The sequence below is a fragment of the Thunnus thynnus genome, chromosome 5 (genome assembly GCF_963924715.1).
Source record: "Thunnus thynnus chromosome 5, fThuThy2.1, whole genome shotgun sequence".
In the NCBI taxonomy this organism is placed as follows: Eukaryota; Metazoa; Chordata; class Actinopteri; order Scombriformes; family Scombridae; genus Thunnus; species Thunnus thynnus.
Genome location: NC_089521.1, coordinates 7,405,966 through 7,426,486, shown reverse-complemented (window position 1 = coordinate 7,426,486; position 20,521 = coordinate 7,405,966). Strand labels below are relative to the sequence as shown.

The 20,521-nt window shown below is 38.1% G+C and overlaps 2 protein-coding genes and 1 non-coding gene across 3 annotated transcripts in view; 2 read left to right on the top strand and 1 right to left on the bottom strand.

Moving 5' to 3' along the window:
• Positions 1-3,443: 3,443 nt before the first annotated feature.
• Positions 3,444-16,805, top strand: arpin (actin related protein 2/3 complex inhibitor). Its single transcript, XM_067588950.1, has 6 exons — positions 3,444-3,651; positions 4,167-4,242; positions 6,583-6,715; positions 10,972-11,178; positions 13,785-13,948; positions 14,581-16,805. The coding sequence occupies exons 1-6, from the start codon at positions 3,560-3,562 to the stop codon at positions 14,587-14,589; spliced, it is 681 nt and encodes a 226-aa protein (XP_067445051.1). The 5' UTR covers positions 3,444-3,559; the 3' UTR covers positions 14,590-16,805.
• On the top strand, positions 8,404-8,486 carry trnal-cag (transfer RNA leucine (anticodon CAG)). The gene has a single exon. It is a non-coding gene; the product is annotated as a tRNA-Leu (tRNA).
• Positions 16,534-20,521, bottom strand: part of anpeplb (alanyl (membrane) aminopeptidase-like b) — a 22,333-nt gene continuing 18,345 nt past the window's right edge. The window contains exons 19-20 of the mRNA XM_067588939.1: positions 18,790-18,853; positions 16,534-17,492 (exon numbers count right to left, since the gene is read on the bottom strand). Of these exons, the coding sequence (XP_067445040.1) occupies positions 17,346-17,492; positions 18,790-18,853 (211 nt within the window). The 3' untranslated portion in view covers positions 16,534-17,345. The remainder of the gene's footprint in view (positions 17,493-18,789; positions 18,854-20,521) is intronic.

The following is a 20,521-nucleotide window of genomic DNA, read 5'->3' as shown; positions in this document are numbered from 1 at the left end:
GCAGCAGCCAGTTAGCTTAGTTTAGTATAAAAGGGAAAACAGTAAATCGACAAAGGGAATCAGCTGGCATGTTCTTGTCCAACTTTTGGCAAGAAAGTGAATCAGCGTATTTCTTAAAATGTCAAACAATTTCTTTAGTCACTATATGTATATAATGAGCTATATAAAGACTGAAGAAGTACTATGAAAGTTAATTAACTGACTGCAACAAATCAATCAGCTAGCAAAATAGGGACACCTGCATATAAAGGGATGTGAAAAGACTAGTGTTAAAGATGCAAATACAGTATGTTCATTAACACATTATGGCAAACAGACATTTAAGATCACACTTTGTGGAAGTAAAAAGTACTTATTTCGAAATTTTAGCTACTAAATTAAAGCTGCAAGCAGCGTTGAATGGGCCTTCGCGCCCTTGCGCATGTCGGGCCGTGGTGCAATCGAAGGGCTTCTGTGACGGGCACTTAGATGTCTTTAGACCCGGGCTGTTTTCAGACAGTGCAAGAAGGAGATAAACATCACTTCCTTTGTCCACTGTTTTGCCCACTGTTGGGGCTGCTTTACTGAAATTTCGTAGGGGGCGCTATTCAGCCAGTTTGCATCACTGATGGAATATTGTCATGTACACGTGTTCAGGCCGGGAGTCTTATCAAACATGTAAAGTTTGGTGCAGACTGGAGCATTTACAATAAAGTTATAGCAACTTCCTCTGTCATGGCGAAACATCAAATCTCAACAGTGTGAGGATGAGAATTTTCTGCAGGGTGAGACATGGCTGCCTTGCTCACACCTGTGTCATAAAAATCATGCAAGTTTTGTGCCCATTCACTTGAATTTCAATTAGTAAATTGAAAAACCCTTGATGAGTTTGTGTGTAAAACAAATTAATTTTCTAATTTTCATCAAGTCTATTTTTAGGAATGTAAAGACTTTTAACTAGGGATGCACGACATTGGATTTTTGCCGATATCCAATATGCTGATATTTCCAACTCATGTGGCCGATTGCCGATGCCGATATATGCACATATTTTTACCAGCTGGCTGAGGAGGCCATTATGCATGTAAGCATAGATTATACTATGATCAAGAAAGACAATATATGAAGGAAGAACTTAGGAAGACTGGAGTTCAGTAGCTCAGCATTCAAGTTCTTCCCTCATATTGGCTATAGTCTTTCTTGATCATTAGTACAATATATGATTGCATGTGTAATAGTCTCCTCAGCCAAGTGGAAAAAATATGTGCATATATCAACATCGGCAACTGGCAAAAATGACAGTCAAAAAGTAATCGTGTTAAATAATTGTCATTCAATATTGAACAAGATAATCGTGATTATGATTTTTGCCATAATCGAGCACCCCTAAAAACAACATAAATTGTGATTTACATACACACACACACACACACACACACAGAGTTTAAATATGTATATGATAAATTGTGAATATGTATGTAATGAATTGTTTTCTTTAAGAAACTGTTACTTGAACATTTTTCAGTGTGCTCCTAAAGTTATATGTGTGCTCCTAATTTTTTTTCATTTAGGAGCACATGTACTCCTTGAAAAAAAAGTAATATCCTCATAAATCCCATAACTTTGGCCAAATCGTACATTAAAAATCACATTTTTTTTGTAAGAATTTTCGTCGCGAATCCACTGATACAGGTCTGAAAGTGGTCGGACTTTTAGTTTAGACAGTTTGCCACTTTGCCAGTTTGGCACAAAGTCCATGCCCAGAGATTGCCTCCTCATTGGTTTACATTGTAAGGTGTGATGTCGCACTACAACTTTCAGGGCTTCCTAGATCTAAACCGTTCGAGTTATTGCAAAGTTTTTTATAACTTTTGCTCAACACAGTGTGATAAGTCATGTATTAAAGTTTGAAGCCGATACCATTAACACCCTAGGAGGAGATAGCGTTTATTCAAGGTCCAAAATTGGCACAAAGTTGTTGGACCATGGCTACAAGTTTGGCTATCAGCAATAATTGACGATTATCAAAGATAATCGTTAATTATTAAAATCAATACAATTATTAATAAGAATTAATAATAACGGGGCACCACCCTGGACTCAGGGAAAAAGATAGCCAATTCAGTCTCAAAGTGTACTAATCTATGAATTTGGGACTTTGATTAATAATTAATTTAATAACTATAAACAAAATCACCATATCAATAGCTAGTTCAGGTTGAAGGATTTGGAGTTCTTTACAGAGCAGAGGTTGGCAAAACTCATTCTTGTGCAACATTAAAACAGACAACAGGTATATCCAAAAGCATTTATTTAACAAAAGGGTAAAATTAACACACAATACTAATCTAGCTAAGTGTACCTATATACACGTGTGAGTGTGAGTGTGTGTGTGTGTGTGTGTAGGGAAGACAATAGCAAGATGGCTGCAGTTACCTGGTGACTGAGCACATGGCATGCCGACAATTTGGCTAGTGCTCCCCTGTCTGTCTCTCTCTCTCTCTCTATGTTTTATTTGTGTGGGTCTGTGTGTTGGCCTGGGTGTGGCTTTCCTGGCTCCCAGCCCTACACTCCTGTCTGCAATCAGCTCATCACCCCTCCCAGTCTGCTCACCTGCCTAGCTCATGCTTCAGGCCTCCCAATTGTTTATAGTGATAATACCAAGTTTGGTATTATTGCTAACTGCTGTTTCTCTGTCCAGTGCTCCTGGACCACAACTCAGCTACTGACACATCTACCACCTGCTCCCTTCTGCCAGCCCTTGCCATTCTCCCTCAATCATCTCAGCTCTCCAGTCCTCTGCCTGAGCCTGCTTCATCCCCACTCCATCTACCTCCATTCATTACTTCACTGGCAATAAAGCCCTTATTCATTCATCTCCACTCTAGTCTGTGTCTGCGTTTGGGTCCACATTGCAAACCACAACACATAATGCACTTGCAAGGTAAGTGATGGGGGCCAAAATCCACAGCCCTCCTTCTATGCAAAATGTATTTAAAAGTTTATCTGAAGCTGATATGAAATTTCAGAGTCCAAATAAGTCAAATCAAGTTGATATCTTTCAATGTTAGTCTTTTTAGTGCCAAACTCCCTCTTTTTGTCATTATACTTCCACCACAGCTCAACAGGAAACACTGTTCAAGGAAACTCAAAGAGGGAATTTGATCCCAAGAAAATGTAAATGTGGCAGATATCCACTTGATATGACTAACTCACTAACTTTGCACAAAACAACTGTGAATTTTGGCCCCCATCGCTTACATTGAAAGCACATTTGAAAGGGATCTGTTAATAGCCAGTGTGAACAGGAGGAATGATTACAGCGAGGAAAACCTCTTTCACTATTCATATGGTCACCTGACTGTTTTAAGATACACTTGAAAAATAGAGAACCTGTCCTTTGACACATCGCACCGCATGCAACATACATTTTTCCTCATCTCTTGCACAACTGTATCACCGTCGGCACGCGCCGTCTGGAAAGCGAGCGCACCTCTCTCAGGCGGCTACAGTAGGAACAGGAAGTCAGGAACAGGAAAAATCTCGCAAACGGGAAAAGTTACAATATATTTTATGAAAGATGAGCCGAATCTATCACAACACTTCTTTACTAAACAAACCAGTACACAATGACAGATTTGACCGTGTGTGGTCTCCCTCTGCGTATGAAAGGTAGGGGCTCAAATGCCTTTATTAGAATACATAAAGAGTAAAAGTATTCTGGTGAATTCACTTACAGTAGCTATCTCCGACACAATACTAAACTCCACTGAAAAATAGGACAGTTTACTCTTCCCGAGATTTAACGCAGGTATATCTGACCTAGACAGCTCAAAACATTATTTGTAAGAATTAATTATTGCTTGTATATTCGGCATTTAATTGAATCCCCAATCTGCACTTAACTCTCAATAAAATGGCAAATAGCCTACCGTTCTTGTGTTTATAGTTCAGTGTGTTTCAGACTATCAGCCGAAATAAAGAATGGAGCTTAATGTTGCTCAATTTGCCAAATTTGTTTTTTTTGAAAGGAGTTTATTTGGCAGGTCTCCACTGTCAAGTCTATGGTCTCCACACAAGGAAGAAAAAAACATTGAAGTTGTTGCACACTGGTTTTCTATAAGCAACAGAATGAACTGCTACAAATGGAAACTGAATCATTTTATTAATTGATATTTTCCTCACAGTGGCCAAGGAGTTCTTCTAGAAGGGAAGCTTCTGGATCTTTCCAGACATGCAATCACTGATGTCAACAATCAGAAGGTAGGCTACTGTAGTTCAGTCTACCACAATGCAAATCCAGCAGGGGTCCTATGAGTACGACACTTTCTCCTCTCTCATCAGGAGACTGTGTGATTCATCAGTGTGCAAACAATTTGATAGAATTTGAGTTTTCACTACACAGTCACAATAAAGAAATAGGGTGGGTTGGTGTTTCAGTTCAACATACAGTTAACATGTAGGCCTAATGGTGTCTATTTAAATAAATAATAGGGGAGAACAGGGTAAATAGAGCCAGTGGGTACAATGAGCCAGCTCCTTTATCTAGGTAACCATAAGCAAAAGTAATCATGTGATCACAAATTAATAAAGTATAGTTCACATTACTCAATCCATCTTGGACTCAAGCACATGGAGAGAGTGGTCAGCAAAACAGAGCAAAAAAAAAAGATTTTTATCATGCCAAGAGAATTCATCATGTTGCTAAAGTTACCGGTCTTGTATCTTAATTAACAAAGATATGTTTTGGACATTATTACATGTTTATTTAAGTCAATGTAAGCTGCAAAACAAGGTAATAAACTCAGCATGACTGTGGATCTGAGCCACTGTGTGAAACAGTTTTGTCAAAATGGAGGTTGTGGGGTAAAACGTGCCAGTGATGTGGGGGCAAGATGAGTCAATGGTTCAATTTACCCCCAAAATTATTTTCTGATATTCTAGAGACTAGAGACCCTGTTCATGTTAATGTTTGATCACTGTTACAAGTATTACAATGTTGATGAATAAGTACCTAATTGTTGACTGATGTTAAGTTTAAGCCACACACAAACATGCTATACACACAGACGGGTGGCAAATTAAAGGAAAAGCCAACATAAAGTGTCTTAGTAAGGTGTTGGTCCTCCAGAACAGCATCAATACACCTGAAAACTGTAATTTAAAACACATTTCCTGCATTTCTACTCCACCAACCTCTTGGATTAAGTCAAGAAACAGCCACCTGCACTTGTCTAGATTAGTTAGATTGAGGGTGCTATGAAAACCAAGAATGCATCAAGAACAGTATATAATTTGGTGGATGAGGACAGGAAATGATTATTAGAAAAATGGCTATTTCATATTTGAAATTATATTCATTATATAGCCTAAAATGGTAGTAGATTGCAGGCTACTAGGCCATCTTCAAGGTTAAACAAGGACAAACAATTTATATAAAGAAATAGTCTCACATCACCATATAATTTGTATAAACAATGTTAAACCTGAGGGTTGCTATTCTCAATACTCACAAGGCCATCTTCAACGTCTGACAGTTGCAACAAAGTAAAAACAGTTTGGATGAATGAAATGGCCTTACAACAACTATCTAATTCCAATCCCACACACAGGTTCTAGTGGGAGCTATTAGCACTACTAGCTGATATAGTTGTAATGTTATACAGGAATGAATAATCATAACTTCAAAAGCATATTATTTTTACCTACATTGTCTCAAATCAAGGACTGTTTTAATGCACAACTCAGAAGGTGATTTTTACCCCTCAAGACTTAAAAGGGCCATTTTAGTTGAGGACTAGAGTTTACTTCCCCTTAGAGTAAACTTGTATGAGAAAAGAAGACAATAGTGATAACAATGAAAGCACAGCGCAGAGCAGCTGGATGAAAGATCATTACACAGAGTGATGCATCATCATATTTTTTTTTATAATTACTAATACATAATTCCATCCAAAGTCAGCCAAAGACTGAAACTGAAACTAAAGCAGAGTATTTTGCAGAAGTCTAAGTCTACTTTCTACTGCTGAATATTTGACTGTGAATTCAGACACTTTGGCACTGTGAGGAAAGGCTCCGCTCTGTCTGTCTGTCTGTCTCTCAAGATGGGTTGGACTTAACCAACTCAAAGGGTGGTCTGAAGACGTCAGATTTTTTTATTACTGTTTTTGTCAGTTGCTGAAAATAGAAAAAATATCATTGATATAGGTTGCTTAAATAAAATCGCCTGATTGAGGAGACTGTATGATGATAAGTTTATTTTTAAAAAGACAAAAAGTGGGGAGCAAAACCATAACTTTGCTCCCCCTAATTGAATAATGAGGATGCATTTGCTTCACTTGCTCCAATGTTGAGGTGCCTATACTTGACAGTATAAACACACCGTACTATACCATCTGCAAACAGAAACTCTGAAAGATTCAGCTCTGCTTTGGTTTTAAAACAAACTCCTTTTTCCTGTGTTGTGTCATGAAGAACTTCAGCTTTCCCAGTGAAAATCAATATCACTGTTTGCATTTTAAACAGATGAAACCTAAACACACACAGACAAAACAGAAACCACAAACTACACTTTGTTGTTGTTTATTTTCTCCCTGTTCGCAGGTCCGTTTCTATGTGCTGTACATCAAACCCAGCCGCATCCATAAGAGGAAGTTTGATGCCAGCGGGAAGGAGATTGAGCCAAACTTCAGTAACACCGGAAAGGTCAACACTGGCTTCCTCATGTCCTCCTACAGTGAGTAGAGCACAACAAACAATTTAGTTTATGTTTGAATATTTCTTTTTCACCTTCAAACTCTATTCCATCTGGAGTTTGTTGCCAGGATGTCAGAATGGCTGAGTATGTGTATTTTAATGTTTTTATATAAATATAGGTATAATGATCAGGCCATAGTCTCCCTTGATGATATGATCATGTCCCACTTCTGATGTAAGACGTTTTTGAACTGCAATTAGACCCTAAATTTTCTAATAGTTGGACAAAGAGTTCGTGAGAGGCTGTTGAAGAATGAGGGCATTGCAAGTGATGTTTTGTAGAAACCCATGTTTGTCTGTGACTGTGTAGAAGCCTTATTTATTTGGAAAAGCAAAAACATGAAAATAAACAAAAAATGTATGTATTTATTCATTATTCAAAGACAGAATGATTGACATATGAAATGGCCATTTCATCAAATTTGCACCAATGCTTTTTGATTTGCATCAATTAAATGCAAAATTAGTATTAGTAATTAATGAATTAGAAGACCTTAGAGTCTCAAAAACGGGTTTCACACATCACTGACCTTTCTGAACTTACCGAACTCTATGACAATACAATCCAAACTCAATGTCCTCTTACTAGCTTTTTCCAGAACTTCCAACCATATCACAGTCTTCTGTAACAGAATTTGCTTGATTGTCATAGAGATTAATCAACTGCAAGCTTGGTAGGTGTTGTGATTTCTTCCACAGCACTTTTTGGATGAAGAGATAAGAGTTGAAAAGCTAGTAAGTTTACATTAAGTTGTGGTTCTTTTTTCAGGCTAATAGTTCCAAGATAAAACATTAGCTCTCATGGTTAACTGTCCAGGAGGACCATGTCCAGGAAATGTGAAAATGGCCCAATTCTGTCCTCCAGCAATAAGTATGAAATCAGGATGGCCAAGCAGTCTAAGGTGCTGCGTTCAAGTCGCAGTCTCCCTTAGAGATGTGGGCTCGTTCACAGCTTAGTGATGTCACTATTTTTGAACAGTGTCTGCTATTACATAATACAGTAAAAGCTACTTCTGCATTGGCTGGGAATCCATTCCGGACCTTTACTGTTATCAAAATGATATTAACATTGAACACAGTGATTATGTTAAACTGAAATAAATCAATGACTACATGAGTAAATATTTACATATTTACTATAGGATGGTGCATGGTAGCTATATAAAAAAGCATAAAAACACCATCAGAGCTTTGTTCCAGACAAGATTCAATCTTGCACTCATATGAGGAGACAGGAAGAGGTTACTTTCAGTCATGGAAGCCCTTTACAGCTATCTGTGGCCGGCCGCTGCGTGGCAGGTGAGAATTCCACTGAACCACCATTGCTTGAGGAATTTGCTAAACATGGACTGATATGCTGGCAGGATGAAGGCATGATTGATATTTGGCCAGTGTCAAGTCAACATACTTGTGTAAACCTTGGGTAAGTTTGTCCAGAACGGGCATTTCTACTCACCTGCCCGTTGATATCACCCCAGCATTCCTCCTGCCACCTGCAACTAGTCAACCACCTGCAAGTGCAGTATACCACCTGCAACTGGTCAACAGTGTCATGGTTGGTTTTGGACAGAGTACTTGACTTGTTTTCAGTAAGCGCAATTTTGCTGTAAACTTTTGTTTTGGGCAAAATTGGAGTACTGGCTCAGAAAATGCACTCATCTGAAATAAGTCAGGATGGCCGAGCGGTCTAAGGCGCTGCGTTCAGGTCGCAGTCTCCCCTGGAGGCGTGGGTTCGAATCCCACTTCTGACAATGGTCTTTTAAATTGACGCTGGACCCTCTAATTGTAACTACGCATGCACTTATGTGCCAGTAATTTGTTATTAATTGGTGAATTATTATGTGTCCTGTTCTACAGAATATAAGTTCAGCAGAACACATACTAGTGTATCATTCATAGCTTGGTGATGACTCCATATTTAGAAAGTGTCTGCTGTTGCATAAGAAAGTAGAAGCTATTTATGCATTGGCTGGGAATCGAGCCCGGGCCTCCCAGGTGGCAGGCGAGAATTCTACCATTGAACAACCAATGCTTGATGACAAGGAGAAATATCCAATGTCACACTGCCAGTATGAAGACACATATGGTAGTTGGACAATTTCTGGTCTATATACTTCAAAGCTTAAAGCATAGGTGCAGTGGTGCTTCTACACAGTTATACTGTGTATAGCCTACTAATTTCTGGGCGGGGGAATTTACCACCCACCTAAAAATGCCCAGAGTTAAGTATCAGTGTCAACTTTGAAGAGCAAGGCTTCAGCCAATCATGTTGCAGACAGAGACTTTTGTTCCTTGACTTCAGCCTCTTAGAAAGGACCTCCTCTCAAGTACCTGAAGTACCTCACTAAATTGCAGTACAAATGCATCCTTTGAATACTCTGTGTTGAATAAGCGCAGTGTTCTAGTGGGGTAATAGGGTACTATGAACTCTTTAAGATATGGTGGTGCCTGATCATTAAGGGCTTTGTAGGTGAGAAAATCTGTTCTGGATTTTACAGGGAGCCAATGCAGAGAAGCTAAAATGGGATAAATATGATCTCTTTTTGTAGTTTTTGTCAGTAGACATGCAGCAGCATTCTGGATCAGCTGGACAGTCTTTAGAGACTTGTGGGGCAGCCTGATAATAAGGAATTGCAGTAATCAAGCCTAGAAGTAACAAATGTGTGGAGTAGTTTTTCTGAAGTGAAAAAAGGCAGTCCTGGAAATTTGTTTATGTGGGAGTTAAATGACATATCCCGACCAGAGATAACTCCCATATCCCTTACAGTGGTGCTGTAGGCCAGGGTAATGCCATCCAGAGTCGCTGTATCATTAGATAATATATTTCTAAGGTGTTTAGGGTCAAGCACAATAACTTCAGTTTTGTTCGAGTTTAGTGGCAGAAAATTGCAGGTCATCCAGGTCTTTATGTCCTCAAGGCATTCTTGGAGTTAAATTAACTGATTGGTTTCATCTGGCTTCATTGATAAATATAATTGGGTATCATCTGCATAACAATGCAAATTTATGGAGTGTCTCCTAATAATATTACCTAGAGGAAGCATATATAAGGTGAATAGTATTGGTCCAAACACAGAACCTTATGGAACTCTGTGTCTAACTTTTGCCTACTTCGAGGATTAATCATTAACTTGAACAAACTGGAATTGATCTGATAAATAGGATTTAAACCAGCTTAGTGCAGTGCCTTTAATGCTAACTACAGCACTAAGATCTAACAAGACAAGTATTGAAGGAAGTAAAATGCAAGTGCTTCTCAGTCTGCAAGTCAGCCTTTGTGAGTGCAGATGTGTAAGAGCAGAATTAGATTTATGCATGTGTGAGCAGCTTTGATAAATACAAACATGAGAATACCTATTGCTGACTCAAATGTTGTTGCACAGTTCCTCTTGACTGCTCAAACCCTCTGTAACACTCATCATTCTTTCCTTCCTCTCCAATATACTTCCATACTGTAACACTAGTCAAGTTGAGTGAGCACAACTGAAAGTACACAGAGAGGAGATGTTGAAAGAGCAAGAGAGACACTGTGAGAGTGTCAAAGGATTTGAGAGCAAACAGCAGGGACATTGAAAGAGCAAATGAGCAAAACCGAGTGAAAGAGGTTGTCCTTGTGTGCTTATGTGGATATTAGCAAGCATGCAAATCCATTTATTTAGGATAAAATAGATTTTAGTTTGCTCAAATAAACATTTTCTTTGCTTGATAATAATTTCTCTGCAAAATATAATCCATGTGCTTGCAAAAAAATCTTTTCTATGCTCAATGAAAAAATAATTCTCCATAGTTATAGGCAACATACAATTTGTGATGATTTATAGAAGTACACTTTATATTTCATATGTTAGTCTATCTGTGTATTTGTAGTCGCAGTGTGTATCCTCCACAGTTAAAAGAAACTTGTATTTGGACAGTCGCTGCTGTGATACGATGACTTTAATTCTACTACTGACCCACCAATGCAATATGATATCAACAACAACCTGTCAAGCATACTATTACAGTGTGCTGACCCATGTACAGTTAGTGTTTGCTACTCAACAAGATTCATCACATGATGCTCGGTAGATAGTGAAGCTAAAAATCTTCAGATGTTAATGAGACATACTTACAAGTGTGTGTGTACATGTGTGCGGCGTGTGTGTGTGTGTGTGTGTGTGTGTGTGTGTGTGTGTGTGGTTGAAGACGTCCTTGTTCCTACTAATGTCATGGTACATGTATTTTCTGTCCATGCAGAGGTGGAAGCTAAAGGGGAGTCAGACAGTCTGTCTGAGGAGCAGCTGTCAGCAATGGTGAACAAAGCCGAGCTGGTGAAGATAACTGACAAGCACAGACCCAGCGGGACCTGGGCCTTCTGGTACCCAGAGTCAGAAATGGACAAAATAGAACTGGAGACTGAACAGGATGTACGGCTGAAGACCAGAGGAAACAGTCCTTTCATATGTGAGTCTGTGTCATAATGTTGTTAAGCTGCTTCCATATATCTAGTATTGAATATTGAATTAGAACTAGTGCAGAATACTCTGAACTCTGCTTTCTGCTTCAGGCTACCCATTAAAAACAAGTAGCCTGAAGTGTATCTTGGTCAGGGGATATAAATACAGTACAAGATTTGGTCAGAGCTCTTTAGTCCATTTTCCAACTACAAAAGACAAGCTTGTTTTTCAAAGCCAGAGGGTCCTTTTGATTTTCATGGTCTTCACATTGATCAAGTGTGTCCTAGAGCTGAGCTCCATGCCAGTGAAGAATGAATGAAATTAAACTTGAATTTTGTTTTTCCAGTTTGCTTTCACGGTTTCATAAGTAAGGGGAATGAACATAGTTTGAACCCCCTAATATTTAGAAGATTCATTCAGCCCTTTGATATTCAATAGTCAGTTTTGAGTTTAGTGAAGTGCTTTGGTCTATTCACAGTCTCTACATTTTTACCCAGTATTGACTATGATGTGATGGGAATTTTGAAGTTTCACAATCCTGAGGAGAGGAAGAACAAGATTAATTACCTACAGCCACACTAGCAGCTCTGTGAGACTGTACTTATGCACATCACAATGCTACCTTGGTTATTATGATAATGCTAGTATGCTGATGTTAGCAGATAGGCAGGTAGCAGATAATGTATACTGTGTGTTCACTGTCTTAATTTAGCATTTTAGCATGCTAATATGAGCTAGCTAGTACTAAACACAAAGTACAGCAGAGGCTGATGGGAATGTCACTAGTTTTGCAGGTATTATAACAAATTAATGGACAAAATTTAAGTTTAAACCTGGAAAAATAAGATGATCACCAAAAGTATTGGAACACATCATCTGAGAACCTTGAATTTCTCTGCCATGCAAATGCATGAAGTATATGTTGTAGATATATTTGACTGAAAAAATGAAAAATATGACCTGGTGGTGGCACTAGAAGAACAGTCAGAACAGTCAACAAAGTCATATCTTCTAGAATATATCCTCTGGGGACCTTGAATATCTGCAGCAAATGTCTTGGCAATCCATCCTATAGTTGTCAAGATATTTCACTCATGGTGGCGCTAGAGGGAAAGTCAGAGGATAAACAGATCATTAGGATTCATCCTCTGGGAACCATGAATGTCTGTACAAAATTTCTTGGCAATCCAGCTTATATTTATCAAGATATTTCAGCCATGCTGCGAGCCTGGCTAAAAAATGCAAAAAGTATTTGTGAGTTTCTCATATTTCTGTATGACATCTCTTGACATCTCTTCAAATGTGTGAAAAACTAATGATTTATTATCAAGTTGAGCTGCTATTTTCAACAACTTTAATCTAATTAGAGTTTTATTGAAATATAGCAAATAGAGACAATATTCTGCATTTAAAAAAAAAAAATGTTTTCAGGTACATTTGCCTTGCATCCCATGCTTCTGTAGACAGACAGCCATGGTGTTTGTATACACTATATGTAGTTTATTGACTGCAACATTCAGAACCACCAGTATGGTCCTTGAAGAATTTAAATGTCACTGTTAACTGTGTTTTGCATTTCTAACAAGACAATAAACACAGTAACATTCATTTATTGTCACATTTTAACATTGATATGGCAAATGTGTAAGCAGACAGTTGCCTATTTATACATAAAGCAGTGACTATAAAACAGTGATGGTGAGAGTGGTGAGAATGAACCTAAACATTAAAGGTGTGGGCAAGAAAACCAAAACAATGAGCTGAAAATGGCTAAAACTGAGAACTGCAGAGTATAGTGATCATTTTCTGTGGCTTCATCACTACAAGTGAACCCTCTCACACTATACATACTAATTTGATCTATTGTTATTATTGAAATATTAATTATAGCAGCTTTGAAGAGCTTAAGGAAGTGATGTACATTTTGAATGAATTGTTGTAGTGTGCCTCATTGTTCTGTTCTGGGTCCTATTCTGTCATACCTTTGGCAGACAAAAAGTAGTTTTAAAGGTATCTCATATCACTGCTAATGATGATATTCAACTTAACATCTGGTTTGAGCCTCAAAATGTCACGAAATTGTCAATATTACACAACTACCTAAACTCTAAAAATGGGATGGCATATAATTTCCCAGAGCTTATTGCTGATGCAGCTGGCCTTGCCCCTAAGGTAATGTAATCATTCACTCTTTTATTTCATCCTGTTTAGACTACTGTAGCAAGACATTCATGGATGACTTATAAGTGGTCTAAAATGCTGCTGAAAAGTTTTTGACCAAGTCCTCTAAAAGGTTTCATTTGACATTTGTTTTTATTCCCAGTGGCTTTCCGTTAAATTGAGAGTCCAATTCAGGACTCTTGTGATCACTTTTAGTGTGCTTTTTTCCAGGCTCTCCCTAACTAAAGGAAAATGTGGTTTTGCGGTTGTGGCCTTTTCTTTGAAACTGTCTGTGAACACCTCATTGCGTCTTCTTCTTGTGTCTTGTTATGTCTATATGTCATGTCTTTTTTTTTTGTTTGTTTTGTTTTTTTGCGATGCACTTTGTAATGTCTGCTGCTGAGAGGTGCCATATAAATAAACTTACTTTCTTCCTTAATTTTGTGCTTGTAGTCTCCTTAGCTAAAGTGGACGGTGGCACAGTGACCAAATGTAACTTTGCTGGAGATGAAAAGGCTGGAGCATCGTGGACGGACAAGATTATGGCCAACAAAGCAGAAGCAGACAGCACACAGAAACCTGGGGTGGAAGGAGAGGGGGCAGAGGAGGATGAATGGGTGAGGTCAACTTCCATATCCAAACCAAGTTTATACACAGGGCCTAAATAAAACCTACTTCATTAACGCCCCTAATGTTGTCTAAGTTGTAGGAAGGTATGGTGAGTAATGATATATGTGCAGAGTTTGTTTTCATGATCATCTTCTGAAGCAGGAAAGTTTCTCTGCTCACCTTAAATTCTAGTTTAACTCATGTACATACCAACATGATTTGTGACATCAAAACTACTTTGGAGCCAATCATGGTCCAGTAACTTACACAAGCGTGATGTGGAAACTTGAACTTGTAGTAGATGTCATTTTAAAAATTTTAACAGGTAACAGCTAATTATTATGCAAAGCAAAAATTGTGAGGGGATCTTTATTTTGCTACAACTTCAGTGAGATCAGAAAGTACAGGAAATATGGTCACTTTTCATGTTTGCAATTAGGGTGTACCTCCTGTTAACCTCTTTGTGCATCTGATACTTGAATGGATATGGAAAACAAGCTAGAAGCTATGATTTGACCTAACTTTGGAAGTGATCAGAATCCCTCTGTGGATGAAACTGTTGTTCAGAATACATAAAAAGCAGATGATGCCTTGGACAGAAACTAGAGAAGGCTCACTTTCCACTTTGTTTCTCTCTCAGGATGATTGAGGAAACCGTCTTTACTATCAGCCTTGCATCATTCCAGTTGCCAGGTTGGAACGCTTCAACTTGGTTTACATCCTGTCTCTCTGAACCTCTCACATAACGGTCTTGGGGCTAGAAACATTGTATCACTTCTACAGTACAAGACTGGACTCTTCAACCTCCTCAAGTGAATCTGGCTCTGAGCTTTGAAACTGCAGTGGGACACTAGCTCTGTACCTTCATTCTTACTTTGCTTTTGTCTGTTTTTGTCCCCATGTGCTGTACTGCAATAAAAAGAAAAAGTTACATAAGCCCCATTCAGACAGGATTTAATCCACTATGGAAGGTTGGCTGATTTTGATATATCATCCACTGATCAGTGATTTAAATTTCATCTGGATTGCATATGTGTGATATTTCTTCCCGTACCCTGGTACTAATTACAGTCCAAATATCCACTGCTTTTTATCATACTCATTGGCCCTCCTATACTGTTATATATATATATTTCAAAGTGTATCTCTAAGGGTATGCACTCAAAGAGCTGTGTTTCCTGTTAAGTTTAATTAGCTCAGTACACTGTCTGAGTTCTGTGTAACACTCGAAGGAAAAGATAAAAGGATGATAATACTGATGTTCCCATATGTATATGGAAATAGAAATGATGACTTAAGTGCAGAGAAACGTGACAAATCAACCTCCTCCTGGCATATCAATCCAGCCTGAATAGGGCTTTTTAATAGGCTTTTTTTTTTTTTTTTTAATTATTTTTGTCATTTTTGCATTTATTTGATAGTGCTGAGAGAGAGCGGAATTATGGGTAGAGAGAGAGACATGACGTGCAACAAGGATCCAGTGCCGGAATCGAACCATGAGTGTTACAGTTATGTGCTATGTGTCTTAACCAGCCCTGTGGCTTTAAAAGGTTTAATGTTTCAACTTCTGATTCGATGTCACTATCTAGAATCCCCAGTCTCCCTCCGTAATATTCCCTGACACAACAGACACAAATAAAGGTTGAAGCATGAGAACCTGAGCAAAACTAACCTCTGATATCAAACAGTGAATCAAAATGCCAAAGAAGCCCTCATCCTACTCACTAATCCTCAAAACACCCAAAAAAAAATGACAGTCAGTTGATTCAATTTATTGAGCAATTTTAATTATAAAAATAATCATATTTAGTGATACACTCCCTGATTTTTTTTACAGCATCCAATAGTGCTACAACAAATTCGTTATAAATAGGCAGCGTAACAAAATCATTGAGTGTAATTTTTAAATAATACTTGAAGCAATATTTTCATTAACTCACTAACACAAAGAACTGCAGAGACACTCATAAAATTCTTCTTCTTCTTCATACAGTACTGTATTTTTCTCCACAATATGGCAACGTTGAAGGAATGAAGTCAAACTATCAAGCATGGTTCTCTTAAATATGCAGTTGTGCCAGTAGACATTGTCAAGTGTTGGTGCCCTTTTAGATGTACACATACAGTAATACTTCAACACGTTTACATTTACATACTCTCTAAAGAAGATACAATGGTAAGCAAAAATTGCCAAACAGTCTATAGAAAGGCTGAAACAAACAAGAAAGTAAATTGAACTATTTTAAGTCTTTGTACTACAAAAGGCAATATCTGCCTTGCTTATATTGAGAATGACAATACGTACAGATGACAACTCGGTACATTTATTCACATAGACCCCCCCCCTAGCTGTCCTTTTATGTTTATGGACAATAAACATGAACTGTAAATACTGTCCAGTGGCCATGTTTGACAAATACAGAAAGCAAAAGTTTGCTTCTCATTGTATCTGAATGTTCCAGTATTGACTTCGAAAACATTGTATTACCTATTGTCATCATTGTAGTTGTCTTGTTATTATAAATACAACATGTACAATTTTCACAATTAAAACATAAGCAAGTTGACTGGATTAAAGGACTCATGTCTTACACAATGTTGATGTTTTATTATTAAAATAATTTCAGCATCACACAAGAATAATTTGGTTTCTTGATTACAACATATATACTGTCAGACACATATAGACATGTTTCCTATAACAAACAGAGGAGGGTCTGTTCTTCAGGTTTGATTTGTGCAAATGTCAAGCTGGTCTGGAAAGTGGCAGCAGGTAGATGATAGTAAATCAGTAATTCAGTCTCTTAATTCAAGCAACAATTCAATTTGTTATAGAAGGTTAACACAGAGTTTTGATTATGAAATGATTTTGAAAACGAGCAACAGCAACAACGGAAATACATGATTTTGAAGTAAATACGTCATAAAAATTTAAAGTTGGCCGATGCTGTCACTGTCATCATGTGCAAAAATCACAAGCAGCTATGTAAATCTTCTTAGTTTGATAGTTTTTTTTTAATGCGCTTTACATATTGTATATAATGTATAAATAATGATTATTGAGTATATTCATAAACACTGTTGTGTCTTCATTATTGTTGATTAAATTGCCACATTTCTCTCATATACTGTCAGTACAACACTATGTGTCAGTTTTACATGCTGCACAGTCAGGGTTCAGTTAGGTAAATTGTTTGGTGGAAAAAGTGAATCTCTCATTTCATGATTATTTTTCTTGTCCATTTTCCTGGCAAAGTGGGATTCAGTCTTCATTCGCTCTTGTTTTTGAAGTGGATTTGGTGGAAGAGGAATGCCTCAAAAAGAGTTTTCAACCGCAGAATTGAAAACTGCCAGCACCACTGATCTTTGAAGGACTGAAAAAATCAAAGATGGTGGGTTTTCACTCTACGAGGCAGTTTCGCTTTCAAACCACTTCAGTATAGTCTCTTTGTTCTTGCTGACCCACTGGATGTTGACTTGGGTTTGCTCTATGGCCTGGTACACCGCCGTGGTAGCAGGACCCATTTCATAGGTTGTCGCAAAACGCTCCAACTGTACACACAACACAGAAACAGGTGATACAGTGATGTAAGAGCATTGCAGGTTAGCAGAAGTGGCATATTAAAGTACAAGGCTGGGCATTGCTTTATCTTTTTCTCATCATTAGCGAATCCTATGAAAAGACCAAAACCAATCAGTATGTGAAATCCTGGGACCCTTTAAGTGACTGTTCGCTAAACCCATGCCATGAACAGCAATTGTTCAGTCATAACTTAGGTAACATAACTATACACAGAAGGAAGCATTTCATACTACATTATTTTGAGAGGCTACAGGTTTTAAAAATAAAAATTCTTCACAATGTCTTTCACATGGATCATTAGCTGGTGAGAATACTAAATGTTTGCCTGGGACATGTAGGATATACCTCCAGTCATTTAGCATGATGTCATGTATAGCCCTCAAGTGCATATTTAAGACCCTTGTGCTGGGTTCCCATTTTAAAAAGAGTCAGCTGGAAACATGAAAAAGTCTTGTGTGTTTTGTTTTTTTAAAAATGTTTTTTGTATTCAACATTCTGGGTTCATGTTGCAAATAAGTGTTTAACATGTTATCTCTTGGATTTAGTTTTGTTTTTTTTGGCCGGTTTATATTCCTGCAATATCATTTCTTATTCCTCTGTGCTGTAGAGCTCCATTGTTGTCCAAAAACTATTAAAAACACATCAGTGAGTCACACCGTTGCTGGGTGATATGTTCCTTCATTACTGTGAACACACACACTGTAGTTTATTTTGACTCAGTCCCACAGACACTGTCCTGTTGCCAGAAATACTCAGTAGAGCAACAAATATGTGTTAGTTCATGGCTGAATATAGTCCCCCCAAAACAGACTATTTACTCCTTTTACTATTTACTCCTTTTGAGACATTTGCTAAAAACTACAGTTTGTGGGATTGATTCATATAAAGTACAGTGTGTGTGTTCATGGTCAACAATGTCTTTGGAAAGCAATGGTGCTCTAAGGCACAGAGGAATAAGATATATCAGGTTTTGGATACAAACACAATACTTGTTAGTAGAATCAATTTATTGTTTATTTCGGTTGTCATGGGATATGTTGACAGCCTTATCCTACATTTGAGTCATGGCTCGGAGGCACGACTGTCTCAACATCCATACATACAACTCATGATGACAGAGATTTCTGATAGGATATCAGGGTGAGTCTAGTGACTCATTAGATATAAATCAATTATCGGTACGTGACTACAAAGATACGAGTGTCTCTCTGACGTCATTGCATATTGGTAATATGACTGGAAGATAATACAACATCAATAAATTACCTCCTCCAGTTCAAATTGTGTGGAGAACCTTCTGGTCACGGCCTCAATCAGCATGGCTCCATCCCTGACGGTGGAGAAAGACAGGGTGGACAAAATATTAGAAACAGTATATTGTGAAAGACATATTTAAGTCTTAGTGGTCAAAATGTCTGTTACATAAAAGAAATTAAATATTTGCTAATTACGTGATTTAGATAAGCCTCAGGTGTGTATGCTCATGAAATTAAATGTCTCTTGTGTATATTTAAACTGTGATACAGATCAATTCATCTTCCTGGTAACAGCATAAACAACGGGGACTTTATGAAGGAGAGCAATCACTGATAAAATTATAAGGCCATTGTACTTGATGACACTGTGCAAGATTTTTATGAGCCACTGTTTATTATAGTCCCTTCTTTTATGGCAGTGTCTGTTTATTCAAGTAACTTGACTGCAGGTCATTTCAGGCCTCTGTAAACAACAGCCCACAGGCAAGACAAGGCTCTCAGATCTCTGTGATGAGGCAGCAAGGCGCAGTACGTTCATAAAGAAAACATTGACAACAGTGTTGTCCTCTTAACTGGCAGCTCATGGCCTCAAAGCAGATCATGAGACAGAGCGGTGAAGCATGAAAAACATGAACAAGCAAATATTGTGCTCAGAGTTAGACTGATAGATCAATTTGCTGGGATACAGTGTGGGGATTATACTGGCCTTTAACTTCACAGCAGATATGGAGCTGAGTGGTGGTGGAGGTTTCTCCCTGACACAACCCTATATTCTTGCATATCACTGCTCTATGAATCAAATTTGGCCGCACATTTGCAGTGATCATTATACTTTATCATGTACAGTAGCTATGCAATTAATGCCACTAAAGTCTGTTTCCACAGCAGAGAGCAACCCTGAGCCAAGTCTTGCTAGACCACGTTAAAAGTGTCCTGGGCCAATCTCTGTATAGATGCAGTAGAAGAGATTTAAAGCTGCATCATTGATTTTTTTGGCTATCTGGTAGCAGCTGAACAAGCTGAAAGCATTAACATTGACATTGTTAAGACAAACAATGGCTTATTTGCACATTCAGCAGAGATGGTTTTGAGTTGTGTAGTGTATCTGGTCATCTAACAAATGCAAATCCAGTATTCATTCTCTTTTTAGCTGTTTTGTTCTCCACAAACAACAACAAAATATTTGTTTACCTTGCTAGAGGTCTAACCTGTATGACTTGCTGTATCAGCTAGTCGCTGTCTGCTGTTAGGTGCTGGGCAGGCAGTGTACAGCTGCCTGCTGTGGCTAGTAATGAGGTTGATTACAGTGCTGAGCAAAGTTGCAGTGCAGGCTAAGAGTCATTCGTAGTGATGAACCAGTAAATTACCACGCAACTTTGTAGTTCCCCTCAGCTCTACAGAGCTTTTTTAGCCTCTTTTAGTTCATTTAGGAATTATGACCCACACCTCTGCTCAGCAAAAAAATTCTGATAAATCCACTGCACACTACCTGCCCAGCACCAAACGCCAGACAAAGTTAGCAACTAGCTGGTGAACACAGTGGAGCATTTAGTAGCTAAAGTGACAGATATCTTTATCAGGGGTTGGTGGAGACCAAAACAGAGCTAAAGACAGTAAATACTGGCTTACGTTCATCAGTTGGCCAGAATCACGATTCCAGATTAATTGTGTTGTTCCATGTCCTCTGGATGTGTAGAGACAGTTGTGAACCATACCAATTTCACAAGGTCATGATATGACAA